The following is a 24,544-nucleotide window of genomic DNA, read 5'->3' on the forward strand; positions in this document are numbered from 1 at the left end:
CTGTACGTAGAACATGGAAAAGTCCTCACTATCATCTCCCAAGGTTCACCTTGGGATGAAAAACTGCCAAACTTTGTCCTTCCCAGACACTGCTAACGCAAGAACAACCTCCAGCTCAGACTCATCTCCCTAGTTCTTGTCAGCATCTGTTATAGCTGAATAATACAGACGCATGGTGGCATACCCTCTGGTACAAGGCACATGTGGCTTTCCAGCATGATCCAGACTAATCAGTATAATTACCAGGCAAGGGGACACTTACGGCATCACATAAATACCATCAAATCTGCTCAAACAGCAGACACTCTTTGGGTGATAAAAACAAAGCAGGACAAAGCACTCAGCAGGTAACTTCCTTCCAGGAATCCCATCATTATGGGCTTTGCTCTGCTCTCAGATACTTCTAGCTCAGATGTCCACATCCTCAAAGACCCTCTGGAGAAGGCACCTTCCAGCTGAGGGCAGTCAGGAGCAACATGCTCCCTGCCACAAAGCCAGAAACTTGTGGAGTGATGTACATGGACATATCCTCAGGAGGTCCCTGGTCCAACTACAGCTCAAAGCAGGTGGTTTTCAAAGGCAGATGAGATTACTCAGGGCCATGTCCAGTCAGGTTTTGAGTATCTCCAAAGATGGAAATGCCACCTTCATGGCGACAAGTTTTCTCTTCCTGCCATTTGTGTCTTTTTACTGTGCATGCCTGAGAAGAGTCTGAATCTGTCTTCTCTGTCCCCTCCTATTGAGCTGGATAAAACAGATTCACTCCTCCCAGTACCTTGGTCAGTTAAAGCAAACAGATCTCTGCCTCAGCCCAGGGGTGGCAAGGCACCTACAAATAGACTGCAGATTCCTCACCTATGCCCACACCTGCCTGCAGAGACATAGGAATACCAACATATCTGCCAAGACACAAGTGTTGCTTGAGGCATACATCCTGGAGGAGGTCAGCCCACTGCAGATGGGATCTTAGCCCCAAGAACCAGCACTTCATCCACCCTACATGCACAGCCCCCCTTCCTATCCTTCAGCTCAGGACAATCGGGGAGGCAGAAGCTACAGGCAGTCTGAGCAAGATACTAGACACAAGGTTCAGGGCTCTTCAGCAAATAAGGTACAGAGCTGAGATGCAGAAATGGAAACATTATGGTTGCATCAGCATAACCAAGCAAAGTTAACTGGAAGGGCACAGAATCACACAACTGTTGTAGCTGAGGGATGCTGTAAGCCTGCAGATTTCTAACACGGTACCTTTCATAGTGGGTGGCCAAGTCCTTTTCAAACCAGGGTGCCCCACAGCTCCTAGGATAGCACCTGGAGAGACAGAGCTACTGCCACTGCTCAGAAAGAAGCACCTAGCAGAGCCTCATTCCTGGCTGGAATCAGCCTTGCCCATGCCAGCACAGAGGCAGCAGTGCCCTGGAGGGAGGCACCCCTCAGTGAGCTCCGACAGATGGGCCAGCACACTTACCCTTCCCTTTGTCCCTTTTAGCAGCCAAATCCCTCATCATTTAATATTAATTCCCACTGCACATTAGTAGATACACCTTAATTTCCTCAAGATGACCAAACATACAATTTGGTCCCAAACCAATTGAAGTTCCTGCACCAGTCTCTGGAAAGGACTGTTAACATTCAGTCTTGCTAATAAGAGCAATCACCTTAAATAAGCGTGGCTTCTCTGCAGACTCTTATCACCCACGCTCAGAGTCCCTTGTCCCTATGCACAGCTCTGGTGAATAAGCTTCTGGGGTGGAGCACAGACGTGCATAAACCCACGAGCACACAAACACGCACATACCGGTATCTGTGTTTCCAGGCACCTAGAAGCGTTTTTAACAAACTGGCAAGAGCAGCAAAAAAAACACACGTTCTGCCTCCCACCACTGCATCACACAAGTGCAACAGTTCATCAACCCAATTCAGCATGCAGCATGATCCCAGCAACAACTCCTCTCCCAGTGCACCATTACTACCCCAGGACTAGGGCTGTGGACAGTCTCCAAACAGGACAAGGCTGACAGGTAAGGATGAAACAACTAATGACTGCACTCAAATAACCATCAACTTCATCCCAGCAGGCCAGTATTTCTTGTCCTGCTCTCCCTGGCACAAGTACCTCTAAGCCCTCACCGGCTAAGTCTCCAAATCAGGAGACAGGCTCTAGAACTCAGGAGCTGTTTTAAGTAATCATAAACGCCAGACTGCATTTCAATTAACCTTCTGAGTCCTTCTGTCTTTTCCCTGCATACAGCGGAATGACAGATTTTAAGAACAACCTCTTCCTTTACAATAAAAAGCAAGATTCCCATGCTCCCAAACTGACAAGCTGGGCTTTTAAGGAAAGCACCAAATATCACAAGGCCTATGATATTACCTGCTATGACTGTTCTGTAGCAGTCAATATCCCTGCAAAGGGATGAACAAGACTGCTGGAGCCCAGAGCACCAGGTTGCACCCCCCTTCTGAGTGTTGAGTATTTTCAGGTTTCCTCCTGAGGCTGTGAGCAGGGATTGCAGGTAGCAGCAAGTCTCCAGCCATGCTGGCCAGAGATGAGAAAGGGCATTGCAAAGAACACAGGAATGGATGTGAGCAGGCAGGCACAGCTGCCTGCCAAAGAAGAAATTTGCCTCTATATAGGTAAATAACCTGCAGAGGTACAGAGAGTGCAGGGTGATATAAAGCAACATGAAAATTTGGCCTGCAAATTTAAATGCACACTGATTTCTCCTCTCATGTAAATGCACTGGGAGTCGCGGACTCTCTGTACCCATCTCAGCATCTGAAAAGTGTAAGTTAGAAGGATCTTGGTGAGGACAGGCTTCCTGGAGCTAGAACAGGAACTAGCACTAAACCGCCTGACCCACATCATGCTGGGCAAAGCCGGGGCTCACAGCCCGTGCAGTGGCAAGCCTGCCCCACAGCCAGTCAGCAGCCTGCTGCAGGGTGAGAGAGGGGCTCTCTGCGGTCAGACTGAAGCGCTCTCACCCAGAGCTAAAGACAGAAGTGGCTGCTTCCCAACAGAAGCAGTGAAGCACACATACCTGCTGACTACTGTAAAAGCACAGCCTCCTCCGGCAGCAACAGGGCAGCCACAAAACAGTGCAATGCAGCTCACCTGTTACAAAGAGCAGACAAAGATCAGCTGCACCCTATCTGCAAATGGTGAATGAATGAGGAAGGCAGCACAAAGCCTAAATATGGCTAATGCCTGCAGGCTCTTGCAAGAAGCCTAGGGGATATTCTCACAGCTAACAGAAAAAATCATGCCTCCAAAGTTTGTGCATACAAAGCTCCCCACTCATACACCAAAAGCACCAGCCTAGACCTTCAACATGTGCAGGGCAAGTTCTGGGACCTGATTTGAGGTACATAACACAAACCCACTCACAGTTTCAGTGTCTGAGACTTAGTTCTCAAAGCACGAGACATAGTGGCTGGTGTATATGAAATAAAGAAAAGCTCATATGCATTAGCTGTGCTTTTTCTTCACCATCATTCAACACTGCAGAAACTGGAATCATTCTCCACAGCTTTGTGGACACCAGCAAATACCATACTGCAGCTCCCACTGTTCTGGTGGGGCCTAAATGCCTGTCTCCCTCCAAAAAGGTGTCTGAGACACTATGGGGATTCAGGGCTTGTGGAGTGGTAGGACTTGGTATAGCATGGCATCCAGATGGTTTGGGTCTGCCTTTGAAAGGTCCATTGAATCCGAAATCCCAGCCAAATACCACAGCTAGTAACATCCAAGAACAGGAGACAAACTAAGCAACCTACACATGGTCCATATCCTGTACTCAAGTGTGAAAACCACATGCAACACCTATGCTATGAAGCACAGTGTGGAAAGAGCTGGTCGTAAAGGCAAGGAAGAGAGAACCCGCTCTGGAAGGAGTCATGGGCTTAGGTGGTGCGCAAGGCAGCACATGCATGTATGGACCTGCAAGAAAAGGCGGAGAAGGAGGTCAAAACCAAAAAGGGAAAACAAATTGTTCTTCATTACCATATATTATAAGAAATGTAACATGCCAGGGTTTTATGGTTCTTTTTATGGCCATTAATAACAATGGTGGCTCTGAGAGTTATGTTGCTGCTATGGATAATTAAATCTTATGCTCAGGCCAGAAGCTGGGCCACCCAGGGCAGTCAGACCAGGACTCCCATGTGGAGCACTAAAAACCTATTCAAGCACAGAGCGGGAGTGGGATGGGATTTGCTTGGGTTGATGTGCTGGCTCCTGGCCAGTACCAAAGAGACACGATGAAACAACATCCCCCCTCGGCACCACCGGCCCTGTACCTGCTGTCCCCAGCAGTGCGTCCATGCGGGCTAGCGCTGACAGCGGGGCACGCAGCTCGTGCCAGGCATGAAGCCACACGCGGTGCAGGACAGACTGCAGCTGCATCTTAAGTGGCCCAACAGGCAGAGCTACACAGCACATTCCCGGAGCCCAGGCAAGGCAGCTACGAAAGGCTATTCGCAGCTCAGACATCACCGAAGAGTCAGCCCTAATACCTGCTTTAGTGGTCAGATATTCTGGAAACAGACACGCTCAAGAGGGGCCAAGGGCTCTTCTGCAGACCGTCAGCAGTTCTGGTTTTATGAATCACAAGCAAGTAGAACAGTAAATCAACCCCCCCAGCATATGAAACAGCCAGCTTGAGAATTAAGACACAAAAAGTCAAGGAATCAAGAAGCTTGCATTCCCAGAGTGACATTAATTCTCACCACAGTCCCACAGGGCACATTTTAGTTTATGCCTTAATACAGAGCATTAATGTTGTTGCAGGAAGCTGAGCCTCTGCACGTCCTGGCTTGTGCATTTTGCTCCCAGTGGTCCCTCTTCATTCTAGTAGTCAGGCTTCCACTCACACAAAACTGTCTCAGATCAACAGAATCCCACATTCACCTGAATTTTCAGTGTTTAAGCCATTGTTCATCCATCTCCCCCACCTTGGTCCCCCCACAGTAAAACAAAGCAAATGTGGGAGAGAAGAAAGCCCAGGTGCAACAGCTTCTGGGCCAGGAGTGGGTACAGCCCCAAGCTGCTTCTTGTGCACTCTCCCCAGCATACCAGCCTCTGTCCAGACAATGGCATTTTCCACTGTGTACCCCAGCTCTGCTGTCAGGTGTGCTTAGGAGCTACCAAATTTTTCACCAGGGGTGGTGGCACAGACAGGGCTGTGACTGGCTTGCCCATCTGCACCAGACCAGTTTTCAGGAGGTGCATGGTTTCACGCAGATGCAGAGGCTCAGGCACACATACCTTCCTTATACTCTCCTTGGACCAGAGCCTCCAAACAAATTTCACTCTTACATAAAAACAGCCTTAGAAAATATCAATTAGCACAGACACGTTAGCCTGACAGACTTGGAACTTCAAGTCCAGGGGTTGATCTCAGCCTGGGTCACTGTGCTTCAGCAGTGGAGGGAGAGGAAACACTTTGCTGTCCAGCTTTCCAACAAGAGCTGCAGCTACCCATCCTGCTTGTCCTTTGACAATTTTTCATTAAACTGTGGGTACTTTACTGCATGCTTTGTGCCTTAAATACCTCTTATTAGCATTTGAGTGTCTTCCCTCCTTAGAAAGCTTGCAAGGCTCCCATTAAGGGTAATGAGAGTCACACTCCTGGGAGGCAAGGAGAATATATACCCCGACATCTCCTGGTTATGGTCTACTCTAACCAGTATGTCAGAGCATCATCTGCTAGGGATTTATTACAGAGGCATTTTACAACAGGCTCTATTATAAGTTATTAAGGAATGGAGCAGCTTCTACTGTTCTTTCATTAAATATTAATAGAACATTTATAAACCGATCCTTAATTTAAAGTGTTACCTTTAATCAAAGCCCTGGTGATAACAATGCAGCCTTTGGTAAGGCCCCTCTGGTAGTACTTAAACCTTTCACACTGATGTTTTATGCGCCTGCAGGTGCACTCCTGCCCTGGGCATAGAGCACACAGAGGAGCTGTGGCCACTGCAGGCACAGGCAGGACACTCAGGCTGGCAGCTGCCAGTCTTGCTCCACAGTGCTGCCTGCTGCAGGCACTGCACGGAGCTGGGCAGCAGCTGTCGAGCTTCCTCTCCAACACGCAGGAATGCCCATGGCACGGGTACCCCAGCATCAATGGCCAGCATGGAGGTACAGGCCTGCTGACACACAGCCGTGCGCCGAACAGAGGCGGGATGCATGGCCACGGTCTGGTCTCCTGACACCCCGCACGGAATGCCCCAGCCCAGCTGGGTGCTGCTCACCTGTTTTACTGTCCACAGTAAAGTGCTGCTCGCCCTCCAGCACGCTGTAGACTACCCGGGCACTGCTACCATACGTGGGGTCATCAGCATCAGATGCCATCACCTGCATCACAGAGGTGCCTGCAGCAGGGACAAGGAGGAAAACAAAAAGTTAGGGAGGAGGCGAGAAGAGCAACCCAAACCTCAAGGCCAGGGGCTGGCAGAACAGGAGAGCAGGGGCCAACACTGATCACTCACACATGCTGATGGAAACAAGAACAGTTGGGTGCAAATGCAGCATTGCCTCCTGCAAAAGCCAAGACTCCAGACACTGCTGCAAATGCCCCTTTTGTCCTGCAGAGTGGCAGAAGGCACTGGACCTTGGGCTGCCTCAGGGCTGCTGTCTAGACAGGACTTGCTCTCCAGGAGATCACTAATCTGAACAGCTGGGAGCTTTTCTCCCAGCAGACTTCTGCTGGACCATCTGGGAAGGAGCTGGGGACAAGATGTTACCACCACAGCTGCCCCCTTCCTGTCAGCAGTGAGCGACACAGTCACCTCCAGCCCGTAGAGGGACCTCCCAGCCAGGGCCTGATCCACACTGCAGCACCATATCTCTGCAGCAGACAGACCGGCAAAGGGACAACGACCATGGGAGAGGAGAGGCTTTCACTTGCTCAGAGCCAGACACAGCACTGTGTCCTCATGCTCTACACGTAGCAGGGCAGAAGGACTATAAATTGGATAAAAGTCCATCAAACATCTGCAATTAAGTTATTGATTCTCAACGCTGCCTCATTAAACTGGGTGCTTCACTCCAACTGTCCCTGTGATGGTTTTAATTTGACATCATGTTCAATTTGACAAAAGCAGGACCCAGGAGATGAGAATGGGGCCAGGAGCAAAGGGACTTAGATCTACAGGGACAACAGAAGAGAGGAAGGAGGGGAAGCCTAATCCTACCTACAGACACCTCTGAGAAAGGAGATGGTGTGACCAAAGACCTGTGAGGACAGGCTACCCTGTTCTTGGCACGAGTCACCTCTCTGGTGGGATGAAGTGCAGGATGGGGAGAAGAGCCCTGAGTTGTTCATAGGAAAAATCAAACCAAATGGGAAACTCCCTGCTGCAAGATACTGCCAGGGCCAAGAGCTGACAAGGGTGGTAGAGAAGCCTTTATAATGGACAAGATCCCTCAGCAATGATTGCAGTCTGTGGTGGGTTGACCCTGGCTGGATGCCAGGTGCCCACCAAAGCCACTCTATCACTCCTCCCCCGCCTTTGGGTCCTTCTCACAGGCTGCAGTTCTTCACAAACTGCTCCAGCGTGGGTCCCTTCCATGGGCTGCAGTCCTTCAGGCACAGACTGCTCCAATGTGGGTTCCCCCATGGGGTCACAAGTCCTGCCAGCAAACCTGCTCCAGTGTGGGCTCCTCTCTCCATGGGTCCACAGGTCCTGCCAGGAGCCTGCTCCAGTGCAGGCTTCCCATGGGGTCACAGCTTCCTTTGGGCATCTATCTCCTCAGGGCTGCAGTTGGATGCCTGCTCCACCGTGGACCTCCATGGGCTGCAGGGGGACAGCTCACCACGGGCTGCAGGGGAACCTCTGCTCCGACGCCTGGAGCATGTCCTCCCCGTCCTTCTTCACTGACCTTGGTGTCTGCAGAGTTGTTTCTCTCACATATTCTCACTCCTCTCTCTGGCTGCAGTTTTCTTGTTGCACAGCAACTTTTTCTTCTTCTTAATGTTATCCCAGAGGCACTACCACCGTCGCTGCTTGGCTTGGCCTTGGCCAGTGGCGGGTCTGTCTTGGAGCCAGCTGGCACTGGCTCTTATCAGACACAGAGGAAGCTTCTAGCAGCTCCTCACAGAAGCCACCCCTGTAGCCCCCCCTGCCACCAAAACCTTGCAATGCAAACCCAATACACACTTAAAAGGTAGGTTTTGCTTCAGAGGTGACTCCAGGGCACAAGACCAGCCCAAACCGAAAGGGCCAGGAGAGAGCATTTCACAGCTCACACTGCTGCATCCAGCAGTTCTGCTCTGCTTCGCACACCTCTTTAGGGCTGCTGTGCCACCAGCCGAGGACGAGAGGTACCACACTCTGGTCCAGAAACCCTTCTGTTCTGCAGCGCATCCATCCACATGCTGCAAAGACAATCTCACAGGGTGGTCTTGGCTAGACCCATGTCAGGAAATAACCCAGAGCCAGGCTTACTGCTAGCTGTCAGCATCTGAGTCTAGACCCATTACATTCCTAAACAGAGGTACACACAAAGCCAGAAGCAGCCTCTGTTCCCACATCACAGTGGGCAGAAATGGAGCTGGAACCATCCTGATCGAGGATGAGGAGCTCCACTCCATGGTGCCTTCCTCTTCCCTTGTCAGAAGACCACAAGCCCACAGCTTGCAGGCACGCCATGCAGCCAGGGTGCTTCTGCACCAACCCAGCCTGGATTCAGGCAGAAGACAAGACAGCAGAAATAGCAATGCTGCTGTGAGCAGCTAGGATGCACGTGCTCCCCCCAGTCCAGTTTGCTTCTGATCTCCTGGAAAGGGTGTTCACTGAAGAAAATGAGCAGTTACCATGGTTGCTTTTCATTCTCCCTGGCCGTCTTCTTAGAGCTGCAGTTCTGCTGATAACATGAGAATCCCCCTCATCGGTCTTCAGCAACAAGCTAGTTCAAGTCGACTTATTTATGCTTTGCTGTCTCCAGTGAAGTTAAGGTGCATCCCTGCCAGCCATGTCCAGATTACACCACAGCGACAGTGCCTCCCTGCCTCACAAACAACTGTTTAAGAAATACTATTGCTGTGTTTCTTTGAAAGGGTCTGTCCTGCCTCCTCCTGCCCCTGCGTGCCATCACACAACTCTTTCACCACATATGACCAAAGGAGATCACCCCACACTAGCACCTGCACATCCCCTTGGGCACTCTGGCATGTTCCCTTGGGAAGCTTCTGCTCAGAAAGCTGAGAAGGAAGTGATCAGAGAAGTCAAAGTACATGGCACCGGGGTCTCCAAGCATCCCTCTCCCAGCTGCAGCAGAGAAGCCCTGCTAGGGATGCTAGAGGTGCCAAAGCCCGAGAATCACAAAGAGCAGCACCTTTCCCTGGCAACAGGTAGGGCTCCTTCTGTGCCCAGCCTGGCAGCAACCAGCTGAGAGTCCATGCCCAGTGTCCACAGCAGCACCCACTTCTGCACCCATTATCACCACAGGCAGAACCTGTTGACCTTGCACAAACACCCCACACTCCAAGAACCACTCGGTCTTGCCTAGGCACCTCAGAGGCAAAGGGTTAGGAGATCAAGAAGTCACCCACATGTACACGAACCCAGAGTTATTTGCCTGCACTTGCCCTGTATACAGTATAACCTGTGTCAGGACTGCATGCATGCAGACAGAGCTGGTGCCCCAAGGACTATGCCATGACCCTCCATCCCAGCCATCTCAGTGCTGTCACCCCACAGGTGCCAGCCCAGTGATCATTAAAGAGGGGGGCTAGCCAGTAAAAGTTTGCATCAGGCTCTGCATCTGATGCTGCTTCTCCCCAGATGCATTCACTCAATTGTATAATTCACAAGCTAATCCATCTCTCTCAGACAAACAGCTATACTCCTTGTGTTCCAGAATTTACCCAAACATTGCAAAACTGCATCAGTGCCAGTGTCTAATGGGAAGACAGGATCCATGCCCACCCAGAGGTGGGTTTTGTTTCTCCATTTTAAGCCAAGCCCTGGACAAGCCAGGTGGGTTGCTGCTCTCAGTTTTCCAGAGGCAGCACAGAGGACTCCTGGCCCACAGGGCTGCCTCCGGCTGCTGGGTGCTCCCAAGCGCTGGAGGAACAGGACTGTGGGGTGGCAGATCCAGGCTGCCAGGTCCCAGACATGAGCCTTACGTTTGGGGCCAGCACTTTCCACTAGTGCAGGAGGAAACCAAGCAGCATGAGCAGCACTGCAGCAAGGCACCTTCAGCTCAGAGGCAGCAGGATCATGGCATATTGCCCTTATGCTGCAGCCAGCAACCCTGAAGGTGATGAAGGTTCTGCCTGTCCTCACCTGCTCCCATAGCATCTCATTAACAGAAGAGCAACAACAGGCAGCTAGGGAACGTGAACCCCGCTTTGTGCCTTGACTTCTAGTCTGCAAAGATGCAAGCAGCCTGCTCAAGGTCACCTATAGGATATCAGGAACCTAGGAGTCCAACTTTCCAGCATCTTCTCTTAACCCCCACTCACCACTTTTCCACCCCTCCCTCCCCCTCTCTGTCTTGAATTCTAGCTAAACCTGATCCCCTCCTTCCTGCGGAGACAAGCCTAGGAACACCGGCTCCCACCCCTGCTCTGACATTAGTACCTTCTCTCCAAGCATGGCACTGCTCACAGCAACTACAGCATGTATGGCTTTTGTTTAGTTTTCTGGCATGTGCCTTAGCCATAAAAGATACAATAAATAAAATGTAAACATCCATCACATACTGCATAACCCAGCTCCCATAACCAGGAAGCCTGAACTTATATATCCAGAGAGATAATTAGACATGTAAAACAAGATAAAGACCTCAGTTCCTCCCCAGGCCAGCTAACCCCACAGAACCAGAGGAAACCAACAATTTTACATAAAAATTAACAAGTCGAGTCCATCTCTTACTCTCCTGCTGCAAAGATGCGATCTGGCACAGCAGATCAAACGAACTGCATTTCCCCTATAGGAAAGGGGGGCCAAGACCCTCCCTTCCAGAGCTATCCTCCCCCACAGCCCATGCTGGGGCCGCAGAGCACCCAGCTGACCCAGTGCCCACAGGCTGGGTGCGGGAGGGGACACAGACCTTGGCCACCAGCCATCCTCCAGCTCCACAAGCCCTGCCTGGGCTGTCCCCATCCTGCACCCTGAGCCGTCCTGGAAACCTGCCAGGGACATCAGCCAGCCCTCCACTCCGCAGGCCAGGGAGATTAATCCCGTCTCTGCTGCGCCCAGCATGGAGCCGGGATCAGCAGCGCAGAGAGTGGCCGCCGGCACCCAGCACCGAAAGGCACCTGGCGATGCCCCCCAGAGCTGGGGGGGGCGAAGGAGCTGTTTCTCCTCAAGGTTCTTTCCTGCTGCGGCCGTGAGCGCAGAGAGCAGCCCCCTGCAGCTGCCCTCGCCACGGCACGCTGCCACGCAGAGCGGTCCTCGCGGCTGGCCTGGCAAACAGCAGCTCAGCCCCGAGTGCCTTGGCTCGGATGGACAGGGCTCTGCAGAACGCCTCTGGAATACTAATGCAGGCCTGTCCTAGCATCCGTCACCACCTTCCCTGCAGGACCCAGAGCCTCTGGGGCCAGTTTCAGCCATCCTGGGAGGCGTCATCCGCCTGCACACAGAAAGCTAATGGCTCCAGACCACTTACTATGCCACTCGCTCCAAACACGTTTAGCTAAAAGAAATGTTGACAGGCAAACTCTAAACACATCCAAGAGTAAAGAGGCCCTGTGCTGAATCCACAAGCAAGCCGACAGGACCTGTCACTTCCCCAGGGACAGAAGTACAGCCAGGCTCCAGGCCTGCAAAGAGGCAAACGGGTAGCAGGAAAAGCCAACGCTTGCTAAATTTGCCTATCCTCATGGCAGCCTTCATCCTTCCCTGGTAGGGGTAGGAGCTTCCAGCCGCTCTCCAGACCAGCTCTGGGGATGCAGCCTGCACCGCCAGCTCAGACTGAGCCCAAAGGACAACTCTCTACCCCTGCTTAGAGCACCTTTCTGTGGAGATCCAGCCAGCTCCAGGACAGCACATGGTCAGTTCAGCCCTGCAGAATATAAAGGACCCCGAGAGGAGAGCTTTGTCATGCAAAGCCACACGCCCTGGACTGATGCCAGAGTGCAGCACTCCCATCTCAGGGACCTGGTTGCTGTGGGGGCAGGGGGCAGCTAAGATTTTATAAACAATGCAATTTACAGCTTTCGTCTTGCCCCAACACACGCTGTGGCTGATGCACTCCAGAAACAAGCAGGCAGGACATCAGGGAAGAAAATAAACCAGAGCTTGAAAATTACTGGAGCAGAAGTGAGTTTCTTGCAATCTCAGAAACATCCTGAGTTGGTAGAAAGCCAAATCCGACCCAGAGGAGATTTACTGCACAGCCCTCGCCCCACAGGACAAGCCCGAGGGAGCTAACCTGGCTGTGGTGGAATTGTTCAAACACGACTATGGAAACATCCTTTAGGGTGTCTGGCCAGAGAAACCCATTGCACCCCAGCCCCTGGCGCCAAGCAGGTGAACGTGGTGTCTTGGGGAGCAAACCAAAGCATTAAATTAGGGGGCACAGGTTCCCTGTGGGGCTTAGCACATGCAGACTGGATGAGAGGGTGTAGCAGGTGCTCAGATGTGCAGGGCAGAGGGCTCAGGGCTTGCACAGCGACCAAGAGTGCAGTGGGGAAGGGGAAGAGGTGGTCTTACTGAGGACCAACAGGCAGGGCAAGCCCCAGCTCCCAGCTACTTGCTGCCCCAACAGCTTCCAGATGCACACAAGTGTTTTGAGCACTTCCTATCAAGGAAAAAAAAAAAAAAAAAAAGAGATCAGACTGCCTGCAAGTGTTCTGGCTGCATGTTAAAGTATTTTTCTCTGCTTCCAGTGTGGAGATTAAACAATTTCTCTTCACAATAATTACTTCTGCATTCAGCCAGCTTTGTGCTAGAGTCAGGGCTTGACCCCAAGTTTCCGTCTTTACAGCCAAATCATCTCTAATCTGGACTTGGTACTACACAGAGAAAGAAGGAGTGCAAAATGCACCAAGGAGTGATGTTCTGATGAAAGGATGCACATTTCCCAGCATGTCCCTCACTCCAGGCTCTGCATGCTCCCCAAACAGCCCAGAAGCAAGCTCTGGGCAGCAACACACACTCTGTGCAACCAACAGAGTTGTCTTGCAGGAGGCACTGTGTGCTGGATTTGGGCTCATGCCTGTGCGCAGCAGACAGCTGTTAAGCAGACCCCAGGGAGCTCAGGAAAGGAGCCCAAAATACAGCTAATTTTAGCATCTCCTGTTACAAGGTGAAGCTCCTGCAGTTCCCAGGCAGTTAGCTGGGTCCCACCCTACCTTCTTCCGCAGGTCTCTTCCTTTGGTACTAGACTCTGCTCAACTCAGGCATTTTGGAGCGATCTGCACTAGGGTACTCACAGAGGCCGAGCTTCAGGTACCAACAGAGAGCAGCCTGCAAGCTCTTAGCCCCCAGTTTCTTCTTGAGGTGACAGGACAGCAGAGGGGCTGCAACAGGGTTTGCCGCTCAGGCCCCTGTCCTGCAGACGGACTGCTCCTTGGCTAGCTCACGTGCATGCGTGGCAGTCGGCTGTCCTGAGCTGGTGGCAGGCACAGGGAGAGTTAGCAGAAACAGTCCCAGGCAGCACCACCAGCCCCTGCCTTCTTCAGCCCAGGTGGAACCAGCGCATCACACCCAGCAGCTGCTGCCAGCCCTGAGGCAGGACAAGGCTCTGCTCCCTCCGCGGGGCTGAGCAGGGAGAGCCCTCTGCCCCGCTGCAGCTCCAGCTGCCCTCCCTGCCAGCCTCACACAGCACCAGGTCAAACCTGCCTCCTCTGCGCCCCGACAGCGCCATTCCATGGCTCTGAGCCCGGCGGTCTGCAAAACGGTCCTTAGCAGCTGTGCTCTTTCTCCTGATGCTCCAGCAGCCCCAGACCAGATAAGCTTTCTAAAGATAAGTCATGTGAAGTCTGCTCTCACAGCTGGTCCTGCCATGCCAAGGGGGCCCAGGTAAAACTGTTGGGTCAGCTTCCATTTCAGATGTGCTTCCTCTAAGTGCAGGAGCTCAGCGCCAGCCTCAGGTCTGTGCTCTGTGTGTAGAAAACACAGACTTCTCCAGGGGCATAGCACATGCTCAGCCTGGCTCTCTGGGCCACCTCCGCTCAAGCACCACCTCTGCCCCTTACAAATCCCAGACTCTGGCCTTCCTGACCATCTTGCATCTGCCATTTTAGATCCATCACATAGCAATAGCAACCCCTTTTCCTTTCCCTTTGCAGAGGTTTACAGTGAGTCTGGATGAGTGCATGGAAGACAGAGGCTGAAGCTGGCTAAACCCACAGAAACCACCCACAGCTGAAGAAATCCCCAAGCTGAAACTGGTTGCTGGCTAGGAGAATATTAAGAGGAGCATCTCACATGCTGTGTGCGCTGTTCCTCCTCTTCTGTAAGCATCCACTTTGGCCACTGTCAAGACAAGATCCTGGAACAAAGAGACCTGTAGTCCATCCCAACTTAGTCTTAGAGTCTCAAGCAGCAGGTATGCTGACACTACAAAATGTGCTGTCCTGGCCCCAGCTCAGAGCAAGGGGCAGGTGTGTTGCAAAGCACTCCCAGCTACTCTGTGAGAGTTTGTGCAGTTCTCTCATTTGTTATTCCCTCTTAGACACTAGGAAATCAAATGACTTTCCCTCCCAATTAGTACTCCTTCATTATGCAAATAATGTCCTTTGATCTGCTCCTGCTGTCACAGAGCGGATCTGACCGTATTTGTTTTATTCCTCTTTATGCCCCAGGAAGGTACGCACCTCCGGGAGCTGGGACTATGCTTTTGGCAGGGAATGGAGAGCTGCAGCTGATAGCTGCCATGAGTGAGAAGAAAAACCACCCACTTGGGCGGCCCCAAGCACAAACCCCAGCAAGGTCTGGGAAGGCAGGAGCACGAGAGGAGGGAGGAGGAGGCCACCCTTCATTTTTCAGGCTGGGCTGCAGAGCAGCAGAGACAGGGAATGAGCAGCTCCCTACAAACAAGCTCCAAGCTGGAGAGTAGCCTTGCCCCCTGGGGTGGCCCCAACCCAGCCCCTTCCCCAGCAGAGAGCACAGCTGAACCGAAACACTGGTGATCCAGGAAAACATCTGCACCCAAATGGAGCCAAGACCAGGCATGTTTGCCAGCAGGTCCCCAGGCTTTGACCTTCACCTTGATGTATTAATAGCCAATCCAAGTTCTCCCCAAGCTGCCCAGCCTTCCTGCCCCTGCTTGGCCAGTACAGAGGATCACCTCCATCCACACTCAGGAAGGCAGCAAGGCATGCTCCCCATTCACTCTCATAAAAATACCCCTCAGGTCTAGGGGAGATTATCTGTCCAGCTCAGAGACAGCAAACATCACTACCAACAGCAATCACAGAAAAGGCCGTGATCACAGCTGCATCTCGCCTTGATGCCACAAAAGGAGCACTCCCACACAAATACCCTGGCAGGGTATTTCCCATAAGAAAGTCCTGAACTTCACCTCCCTGGCCCAGGCAGCATCCCATGTCCCGCATCCTCAGCCCTTCCTACAGCAGCAGGAGCTGAACTTCACACACCGGGTCTATGACCAGCCCCATCTCCCTCTGTGTCCACACCAGGGCCACAGTGGAGGAGCAGGGCAGCTGCTGAACCCCAGAGGGTTGAGGGGAAAGCTACTTCTCAGGCTTGCTTGCTTATGCTTTCCCAGGATGTGTCCATCCTGTCCTTTGTGCTATCTGTTCCTGGGCAAAGCATTGGTAAGCTGCGGGAGAACTGGGAGGGACCTGGGGACTTGGAGCAGCAGCAGCATGTGGGTACCCTCCAGCTCTGCATTCATACTGCAGGGGACCATGCGGCAGTACCGCTTGATGCTGTGTGGAGCTCTCCCTACCCTGTTAGCTGGGCCATCTCCGGGGCTAGGCTGCTACAGAGGAGCCCTTACGCTCCCTGGGCTGGCCAGGCTACAGAAAGCTCCAAAGCTGTCGCAGGCAGAGAGACATCAGCCTGGGAAGCAGAACAGGCTCTTGGCTCCAGCTCCCCACTCTGAGCATGCAGCTTGGAAGCACAGCCCACGCCATTCACAGCACTTCTCTTTACTTTAAACTTCTGAGTATTTTAATTTGCAGGAATCGCCTCCTTTCATGTTGTGAAACAGTGTTTCTTTCTCCCTCTGATCTCCAATTTCTCATAGAAACTGTCTCCTTTGATATGTCTTGTTCACATCAGTCTGATCAGGCAGCTCCATAATTGTTAGTGATTTTCAAAGAACTGGGATCCTTGTCTAATACTCAGAGTCGAGAATTCCTTCCTTTTTAAATGTTGTTCAAGCAAAATAGATTAATTTAATTTCTTTCTTCCCTTTGGGAACAGGATGCCTCCTGCTTTGCTGCCCACGTGTTGTCTTTCATTTCTCCAGGAGCACATGGCTGTAGTTCAAGGGGTCACTCTCTGACTCGGGAAAGGATTTGTGCAGGTAAATGGAAGAGGAAGGAGAGCTTGGATGCCTCAGGAGAGCTTGTTCTCCATCCGTCAACAGAAATCCAGGCAGCAGCAGCTCCTCTGGTGTGGGCAGTTCCTGCACATCTGTATCTGCTGGAGGCCATGCACCAGTCTCACCATATACTGCACATTAACCGTGGAGAGCCACAGCTCTGTCCTGAGGCAGCACAGACCCGAGCACCATCCCCTGTACTCCGCTTCCAGGATGCCTCTTCAGCCAGCCAGCCTCTTCAGCCTGCACAAGCCCAGCAGCACCCGGTGTTTCGCCTGACCTGCCGAGCCCCTCCTGCAGCTCAGCCCTGGTCCCCCAGCCCTGGACCCCCCCTGCGGCCCCCGGTGCTCTCCCTCCAGGAGCTCACTGCCTTCCTGGCACTGTCACTCTCCCCCTTGCTGACTCATCCCTTGCTGACAATGTTGGGGACCTGCCTTATCTTTGATGTCAGTCTTTTGCAGGCTGTCTTCTACCTTGATGCAGCCGTTGGAGAACAGTGATTTATAGTCCCCTGCTCGCAGCACATGCCGGCAGGCGCAATCTGCTACGCGCTCTGGCTAGTCAATGGGGGATAACAGATAGCCCAATGCAGATGAGGAACGGTGTGACATTCTGGGCAGTGCAGCAAGCCAGCCACTCTCCCTGGACTCGAGCTGTGCTCAGCAGCATGGCAACCCACCATTGGGCCAGCACAGAGAGCGAGGGCAGCAATACTGCAGCTCACGCATCACGTCCCTGTTCCCCTCCTGATGCTCAGGTGAGCGCAAAGCTCACTGCCCTGCTCTGCCACGCCTGCGGGGATGGACTCATGCAGCCTCCTGGCACACGTCCCAGCCTGGCCATCAGCACTTCAGCAAAGCTGATCACCTATGGACTTAAAAGATGCCTGGTGGCAAGGGGATGGGCAGGCTAACGGTAACTCAGGGATGCCATACTCCTGTCACAGGGGACGTGAATTCCCCAATCTCAGCCAGCAACGCCTGGTCCCTCACAGGAAGGCCAGAAGCCGGGTGAGAGGGGCTCAGCAGTGCTGCGTGCAGATGCACAGGGGGATGGCTGGGCAGCCACAGGGCTCTGGAGAGCAGCAAAGAATCACAGAGGATGGCCTGAGGAGGAGCTGGGGCACAGGCAGCCAGAGGGAAACACCACTCAAGCTAATCTGAACCACAGGCAGCCGTGAGCCCCCCAGCATGCAAGGGCTCAGTCCATCCCCCCCAGCATTTGGGAGCGAGGGGGCTGTGCAAAACCAGGGTAAATGCACAGCAGGCAGCTGGGACCGCCACGACCTGTCTCCAGGGCACGGCTTAGGGCTGAGACTGAGCGCTCAGCCACAGGCTGGCAATCAGCTCAGAGGATTTATTCACTTGTTTTCCTTAAGCCACCTTATTTATTTTTCCCTTTTGGCTCCCTAGCTCTGATCTCAGCTGGAATCCCTGGGATTTGCAGGCAGTTTTGCAGGGTACAGCAGGCTCAAGGTTTGACAGGAGAGAGGCGCAGGTTTCCCAACCCACCTCCTCCCACCCAGGAGACCTACCGATGGGGGACAGCTCAGCCACACTGCCGATGTAGGGCCCCTCCAGGAAGCGTGGCTCACTGTCGTTGATGTCCTGCACCTTGATGATGAACTCTGACTCAGGCTCCAGCAGCTGGTCCGTCTGCCGGTCGCGGGCCTGGGCCCGCAGCGTGTAGAAGGTTTTCTGCTCCCGGTCCAGGCGCTCGGTGGCATGGATGTCACCTGTGATCTCATCGATGAGGAAGATAGTCCCTGCGCCCTCCCCGGAGATAGTGTACTTGATGGAGCCGTCCCCCTCATCCGAGTCCGAGTGGATCTGCCAGGGAAAGAGGGAGAGGGTGGGAGCAGGCTGGGGCCATGCTTGTGCCCCCACGGCTGAGACTGCATGGCTGTGGAGCCCCTGCACAAGGTGCCCATGGACACTGCATGATGCCCATCTGTTCCCTCTGCTACTGCTGGACCGGAGAGCGGCACAGAGCACTACCGAACAATACCTGTGCATGGAGGAAGGCCCAATAAACTGGAACTTCAGTCCTGCCTATGCCACCATACGCTCGGCAGATCACAAATCCTGCCAGCACCCACCCACACCACAAACCAAGGGACAAACCCCACCACTACGAGGTTAGGAGATGATGGAAAAGGGAAGGACAATTCAACAGCACTCCAAAAAAAGAGGCTTCCCTGTGGGCAAGGACCCAGGTCCCTGGCAGCGTTGGATCACCTCTCCCAAGCCGCACAGCAGACTGGGGTGTAAAGGCAGCTCACCACCAGCATCTGTCCCCATCTACCCAGCCAGCTGCCCAAAGCCCATCCTCATCTGCCTGCTCTGTCCCAGCCACAGCCACCCTCCATTTTCTGGGCAGTCGGTGCTAGCAAGTCTCCCTGCCCGAGAGCTCATGTACTCGCTGCACATCTGTATTGGCTTTATGTAGCAAGGTAACAGGGGAGTCAACCCACCACAACATCACACCCAGAGCCCCCAACCTGAGCAAAGCCTGCAGGAGAATGTGGCAAATCAGGCCCATGTTCAGGATGAAAAACAGACCCTGTGGAAGATGCTTTTGTAGGCAATCTCCGCTTCATTTTCTAATTAAGACACTATTTGAAATTAGGAAAAGAAAGGGTAAACAGCAGCTCCCCACAGATCAGGAGCTGACTGGAATCCAGGCCAGACGTCCAGAGATAATTTTATCGGTGGCATTAAACTGAGTTATGAGGTTTTTACAATCCAGCCACTTATGAGAAATCTATTAACAGTAACTGGACAGGCAGAATGCATCTTGACAGAGAGCAGCACGGGCATTAATTGGGACAATCCATAACGGGACAGGCCCCCGGAAAGGTTTCATCAGCTGCTTTCATTTGCTTCCTACAATTTCTGCTTAGAATCAGCAAAGTCATGTGTGTCCCCCCCAAAAAGAAAAAAGCCGTCCATTAATCGGCTAATGAAATATGAAAATGTTTATGGGCCATTCAATCTTCCAAACTGCAGTTCTATAATCCACCTTTCAGACATACAGCTCTACCAGCAAGAATTTATACCAGAGCTGCCCCTTTTTTATGACGCCTTCATTATATTTGTCTTGTTAGATACAGTTTATATATTTATTTCATGAGTGAGGGGCCCACACGTTAGACAATTCAATGCATTTTACACAACATTCACACATTACTGCCCATGTTGAAACATCTCCCAAGGCTTGCCTGGGAAGGAGACCTTTACTCAGCTAGCAAGCTGGGCTGTGAGCCCAGCAGTGCTCCGAGACCACTGCAGTGGCTTGGCCACAGATCTGCTAGGGCAGCACCTCTTCGAAAGTGCCTGCAGGGGTGGTCTGCCCTGGTCTGCAGGAGCATCCTGCCCTGGCGATCCTGCCCCAGCCCTCCCCACTGGCTGCTGGAGACCTTGCTGCCCCCTCCACTTTATAATCCTCTCCCTAATGTTCACTACTACTCTGCTAGAGATCAAGCTTTTCAGAGCGAAAAAGGTGCACCTGGTCTGTTCAGCACAGGTAACAGAAACCTGCATTTTTCTGCTGAACACCAGACTCATGATTAATAATTAGGCCAGAGATAAACCACCCAGCACCTCTTCCCAGAACCACACTGCGCTCTCAGCACATCCTCTTTACATATTTACTCATCGCTGACTGCTCGGAGCAGACACCAGCATCCCTGCAAACTGGAACGCTAGGAAGAAAAATGGAGCCTGGGCTCAAGGGGCTGTAGAGATTGATTTACAAGGGAAGATTAAAAGAGCTAAATCTGTGCTGCTTGGCTAAACAACAACTAATGGGGGAGGGCTGGATAACAGAGTACAGACATCTGAGGGGAGATGCCACAGGCCCAGACCACATCCCAGGGATGCTCTCTCCTGCCCGGCCATGCCATGACAGCAGGCAGGCTCAGGGAGCACCACGCTCCCACGCAGGTTTGGGGACCCCCATTGCCACCGGCCACAGCAGGCAAGCAAAGTTGGGCAACCCTGGCACAGCGCAGACCTATGCCAGCCCTGGGGCCCCACTGCACCTTCCCCCCAGCTCCCACCAGCCCGGGGGGCCACCCGCAGCACTGCACCCCAAGAGCAGAGGGAATCCCCCACCCGCAGCTCAGTTCCTCCAGCCAGGGACAAGAGGGTCCACAGCAGCCAGGGCCATCCAGAAGGTGGACAAAAGGCTGATATGTTCAGCATGTTAAACAGGAAAATAGTTTTCTTGTCCTAAAAGGCTACAACCAGGAATTTTACAAAACCATTAATTACTTACTAATAATTAAATCAAAATTAAATGTGAACAGAGGTGCACATTCCTTATTAAAAGTGATTAAACAGAAAGCACAGATACACAAATAAAAAATGACTCTGGGGCTGGAAAAGAAAGAAAATCAAATAAAAACTAGCCCATAATAAAGGCGCACTCTGTTTGCTCCAACTCATAAAACCCAAGTTCATCAATTTTCTTTAAATATTAGCAACTTAATTAAATCTGCTTTTTTCCCTTTAATCCTCTCCTCTATCTAAAATAGATCTGTCCACATGCAGAAGTTTGTAACTAGTGCTGACCCCATAATTCTATTTAAAAAACCCAAAGAAATCCACATCAAACTGACAGCAGCCTCAGGGGAAATTACAGTTCAGAAGAAGGATTAGCTAGAGAACCCAGATTTTATGGAAATGGTATCGGCCCTTCAAAAAGCACACATAGGTGTGTAAGAGGCATCCACAGAGGGCAAGCCCCAGCTACACCACAGGGAGCCACGGGTCCCCCGCGTGGGAAGGCTCCCGGACCCACAGGCTGTGCCAGGAGGGCCAGCACACTGCCCTGGGCAGCTGGGGGCCACCCCAGCCCTGGCAGCTCCAGGTGGGCACCCCATCTTGTCCCAGCCCCAGGGAAAAAGCCTGGCCCCAGGTTCCTTTCAGCCCTCGGGAGCAATATTTGTGGGGAACGGATTTCAGCGCAGCCTGGCTGTTTATTCTGAGCGGGCTGGGTGATGCGGTGAATGATGTGGAAAGGGGCTGTAAAATGGGTTAGTTGTAGGTTCCTGGGTTCGTTTTGGAGATGAGGCGGTTGCTAGGCTACCTCTGGAGTTTGACAGGGCCTGATGCTTCGAGTCACTTCCCAGGGGAGCTGTGAATTAGCTGTAACTGCATTGAGCATCGTGGCGGAGGAGTGCGGCTTTCGAGTGTCTGCTGAAATGGACACAAATCACCACTGAAATCCCAGCTGGCCCCTAGCCAGGAAGCCCATTTTCAAGCCTCCTCTATGCTCATGACCAGACGGCTGAGGCCATCAGACAGCCCTGCTGCATGAGCTCTTGGGCATTTTCCTTTGAGAAGAGCCCATGCCCCAGGAGCGGCTCTAGCTGGCTTACAGCATACTCCTTTGACTGGTCCCAACAGCTAGCACTGCCTTCATAGGTATACAAATAGCACATCCTCCCGACACGTGGGAGCCACAGGGCATCTCCTCCACAGCTCCCAGAAAAGGACAAAGCCCAGCAACCCCAAGGCGAAATGCTCCTTCAGCCTCAGGGCACCAGGAGTGGAGGGAGCAGAGGTCCACGTCCAGCCTCCCTGCACCCCAGGTCACACACCAGCAAAACAGCAAGTTCCCAAGGACAGACCCAGTCCTGCCCAGCAAGGCACTGTTATCTGCCAGCAGCTCCAGGTTTGCCGGCGCTCCTCTCCACAGGGTGCGCAAGCAATGGCAAGAGCCAGGACAGCACGGATAGCCACCCCCTCGCAGAGAGGGGAGACTGCCGGAGAGAGATCAGGGCTCTTCCAGCACAGGGAGACCAGCGTGCTCCAGTGACCACGATCATACCTTCTCACAGCAGAGCAGGATGCACCGGTTACAACAAGCCTGAAGCCTCCCAGTACCTCTCCCTGCAAGTTCATTGGTGCTGCTGCCTCTACAAAGCCCAGCAAGGATCTGGCCCTGGGAGCAGCTTACTAACACAGTGCAGCTCCCAGCTGGCACCCAGGAGTGCCCACAGTACTGGCCTGATGGGCACAGCTCCTGGAAATCCCCAGGAAAGCTCTATCACCAGTGCTGGGCCTTAGGGTCCCTCCAAGCCCTGCATACCCACACCAAGGACCTTCCACACCACCCTATGCAGGCCAGCCTGAGATACATAAATCCTGCAACAACCTCGCTCTGGCCACAAACAAGAGCAGGATTTCTGTGCCACCGCTAGAGTAGGACATCTCTGCCAGCCCCCAACCCCAGAGATAATCAGCTTGGCAACAGCCGCTGTAGCCCGCGGGTCCAACAGAGCACAGTCCTTCCAGGACCAGGAGGGAGCCACAGGGAGGGGCCAGGAAACAAAACCCACCACGTTATCCCCATGCTGAAAGGGCTACAGGCCAGGGATGGACCATCGTCGGGAAGTCGGGGTTGCACCTACAGCAGCAACTGCTGGGTCGAGACCTTGGTGCTACAGCAGCACTTTGGCTCCCGAGTCATGGCAGGGACCAGCACGAGCAGATGCCTGCCCTGCACATCTGCTCCAGCCCAGCAGGTCCTCCCCCACAGAGATGGGGCTGAGCCCTCCCCACAGCCTCTGCAACACCCAAAGCTGCACCCCTTCTTGCACGCTCCCCAAACACCAAGGGAACCCAGCACACGACTGGAAGAACATAGACGTGAATTTTGGCGTGCTCCTGCCCTAGAGTCTCTGGGAGCACATTAACCTCACAACCCCCCAGGAGGGCCCGGGCTCCTGCCATCCCAGTCCATAGAGTACTTCTCTAACCAGGCCCCCATGAGCAACCTTCATGCAGGCCCTCTTTCCCCCCACCAGGCTCGACCGTGCTGCCAGCATGCCCTGCTCTGCCACTGGCTTGGCCAGCCCCATGGAGACACAGGGTTACCTTACCTTCCCCACATACAGCGGCTCCGTGCCTGTGTACTCCTCCACCACAAAGAATTGATTCCAGACCCAGCCACGCTTCACTCGCCCGCCAGCCAGCAGCGCAGGGTCCCCTGGCTGCCCTAGGCCAGCACCCTCCACTGCAGTGTGCATGGCCCAGGCCCCCAGCTCCTGGATGGCGCAGAACAGCAGCAGCATGGTCCACGAGAAGCCCTGCAGATCCTTCGCCATGGCACTCTAGGAGACTGCATGAGCAGTAGCTTTTGGATAGGCAGCTAGCATCCTTTAGGGAAAAGGAGGAGGAAAGTCCACACCAGCAGCGTGGGGCTCACCGGTCAATGCAGAGCATCCCCATCCCTGCTGAGCGCTGTGTCCTGCAGCTGGAGCACTCCTGTCCCAGCAGGCTCCAGTCACATCTGTAACAACAGGCGTCCCGGACTGCCCGCTGCTAGCACGGGAGCAGCCAGTGCTGGTGCCTCGCAGGCTGTTCCTGGGTCTCCGGAGAAGAGTCTGGCAGCTGGCATTTGTCCCTGGGGACAGAGCTGCACGGCTCCGTGCTCAGCTGCCGCTGGTCTCACTGGGGAGCAGGGTCAAGCACAGCCTGCCGCCCACCCTGCCAGCAGGCATGGAGCTCCACAGCGGTGTGCAGGGCACGGGCACCCACAACCATCATCTGGGGGAAGAGAAGGGAAGCTTTTCCACGTGCGGTTTCACAGAGGAGTTAACAGGACGAGCTGCTGTGGCCAATGTCTGCCTGTCCCACGGCGGCCCTGGACTACTGCGCAAAGGGTCTGGCAGCACAGGCGCCTGTGCCGCACGTGCGGTTCACAAGCCCGTTTGTAACTCCCATCTTCAGGGGGATGACATCCCAGCACCTGGCGAAGGGTCCTTTGCCCAGCTGATGCCGGTCACTTCCATCCTCTGCTGGCTCACGCAGGGAGGTACAGGGCAGCTGGCAGCATCCCCAGGAGCCTGGAAAAGGCCAAGGTGTCAGTGCTGGTGTGAGAGCAGGGCTCCATGCCCCCCCACGCTGCCCGTGCAGCCTTGGTCAGTATCTCCCACCCTGTCCTGCCCCAGGTTCCCCACAGCAGAGCCCAGTCCTGCAGGTCCTGCTAGAGCAGGTACCCCAGAAGGGAGGGCAGCAAGCTGCAGCACTCTCTTCACTATGGACATTTGCTCCAGCAGGG

At 53.4% G+C, this 24,544-nt stretch overlaps 1 protein-coding gene across 9 annotated transcripts in view; it reads right to left on the minus strand.

Annotated features, from left to right (window-relative positions):
* CDH22 (cadherin 22) overlaps nt 1-24,544 on the minus strand; it is a 90,115-nt gene that overhangs the window by 36,482 nt on the left and 29,089 nt on the right. For 6 of the 9 annotated variants that reach the window (XM_049817011.1, XM_049817010.1, XM_049817007.1 and 3 more), the window contains exons 4-6: nt 23,364-24,329; nt 18,009-18,303; nt 6,259-6,378 (exon numbers count right to left, since the gene is read on the minus strand). In XM_049817011.1, the coding sequence (XP_049672968.1) occupies nt 6,259-6,378; nt 18,009-18,303; nt 23,364-23,588 (640 nt within the window). In that variant the 5' untranslated portion in view covers nt 23,589-24,329. Of the gene's footprint in view, nt 1-6,258; nt 6,379-12,669; nt 12,758-18,008; nt 18,304-23,363; nt 24,330-24,544 lie in introns of those variants that run through there. The other 3 variants (XM_049817008.1, XM_049817013.1, XM_049817014.1) reach the window with 3 other exon arrangements.

This window comes from Accipiter gentilis, chromosome 14, assembly GCF_929443795.1.
Source record: "Accipiter gentilis chromosome 14, bAccGen1.1, whole genome shotgun sequence".
In the NCBI taxonomy this organism is placed as follows: Eukaryota; Metazoa; Chordata; class Aves; order Accipitriformes; family Accipitridae; genus Astur; species Astur gentilis.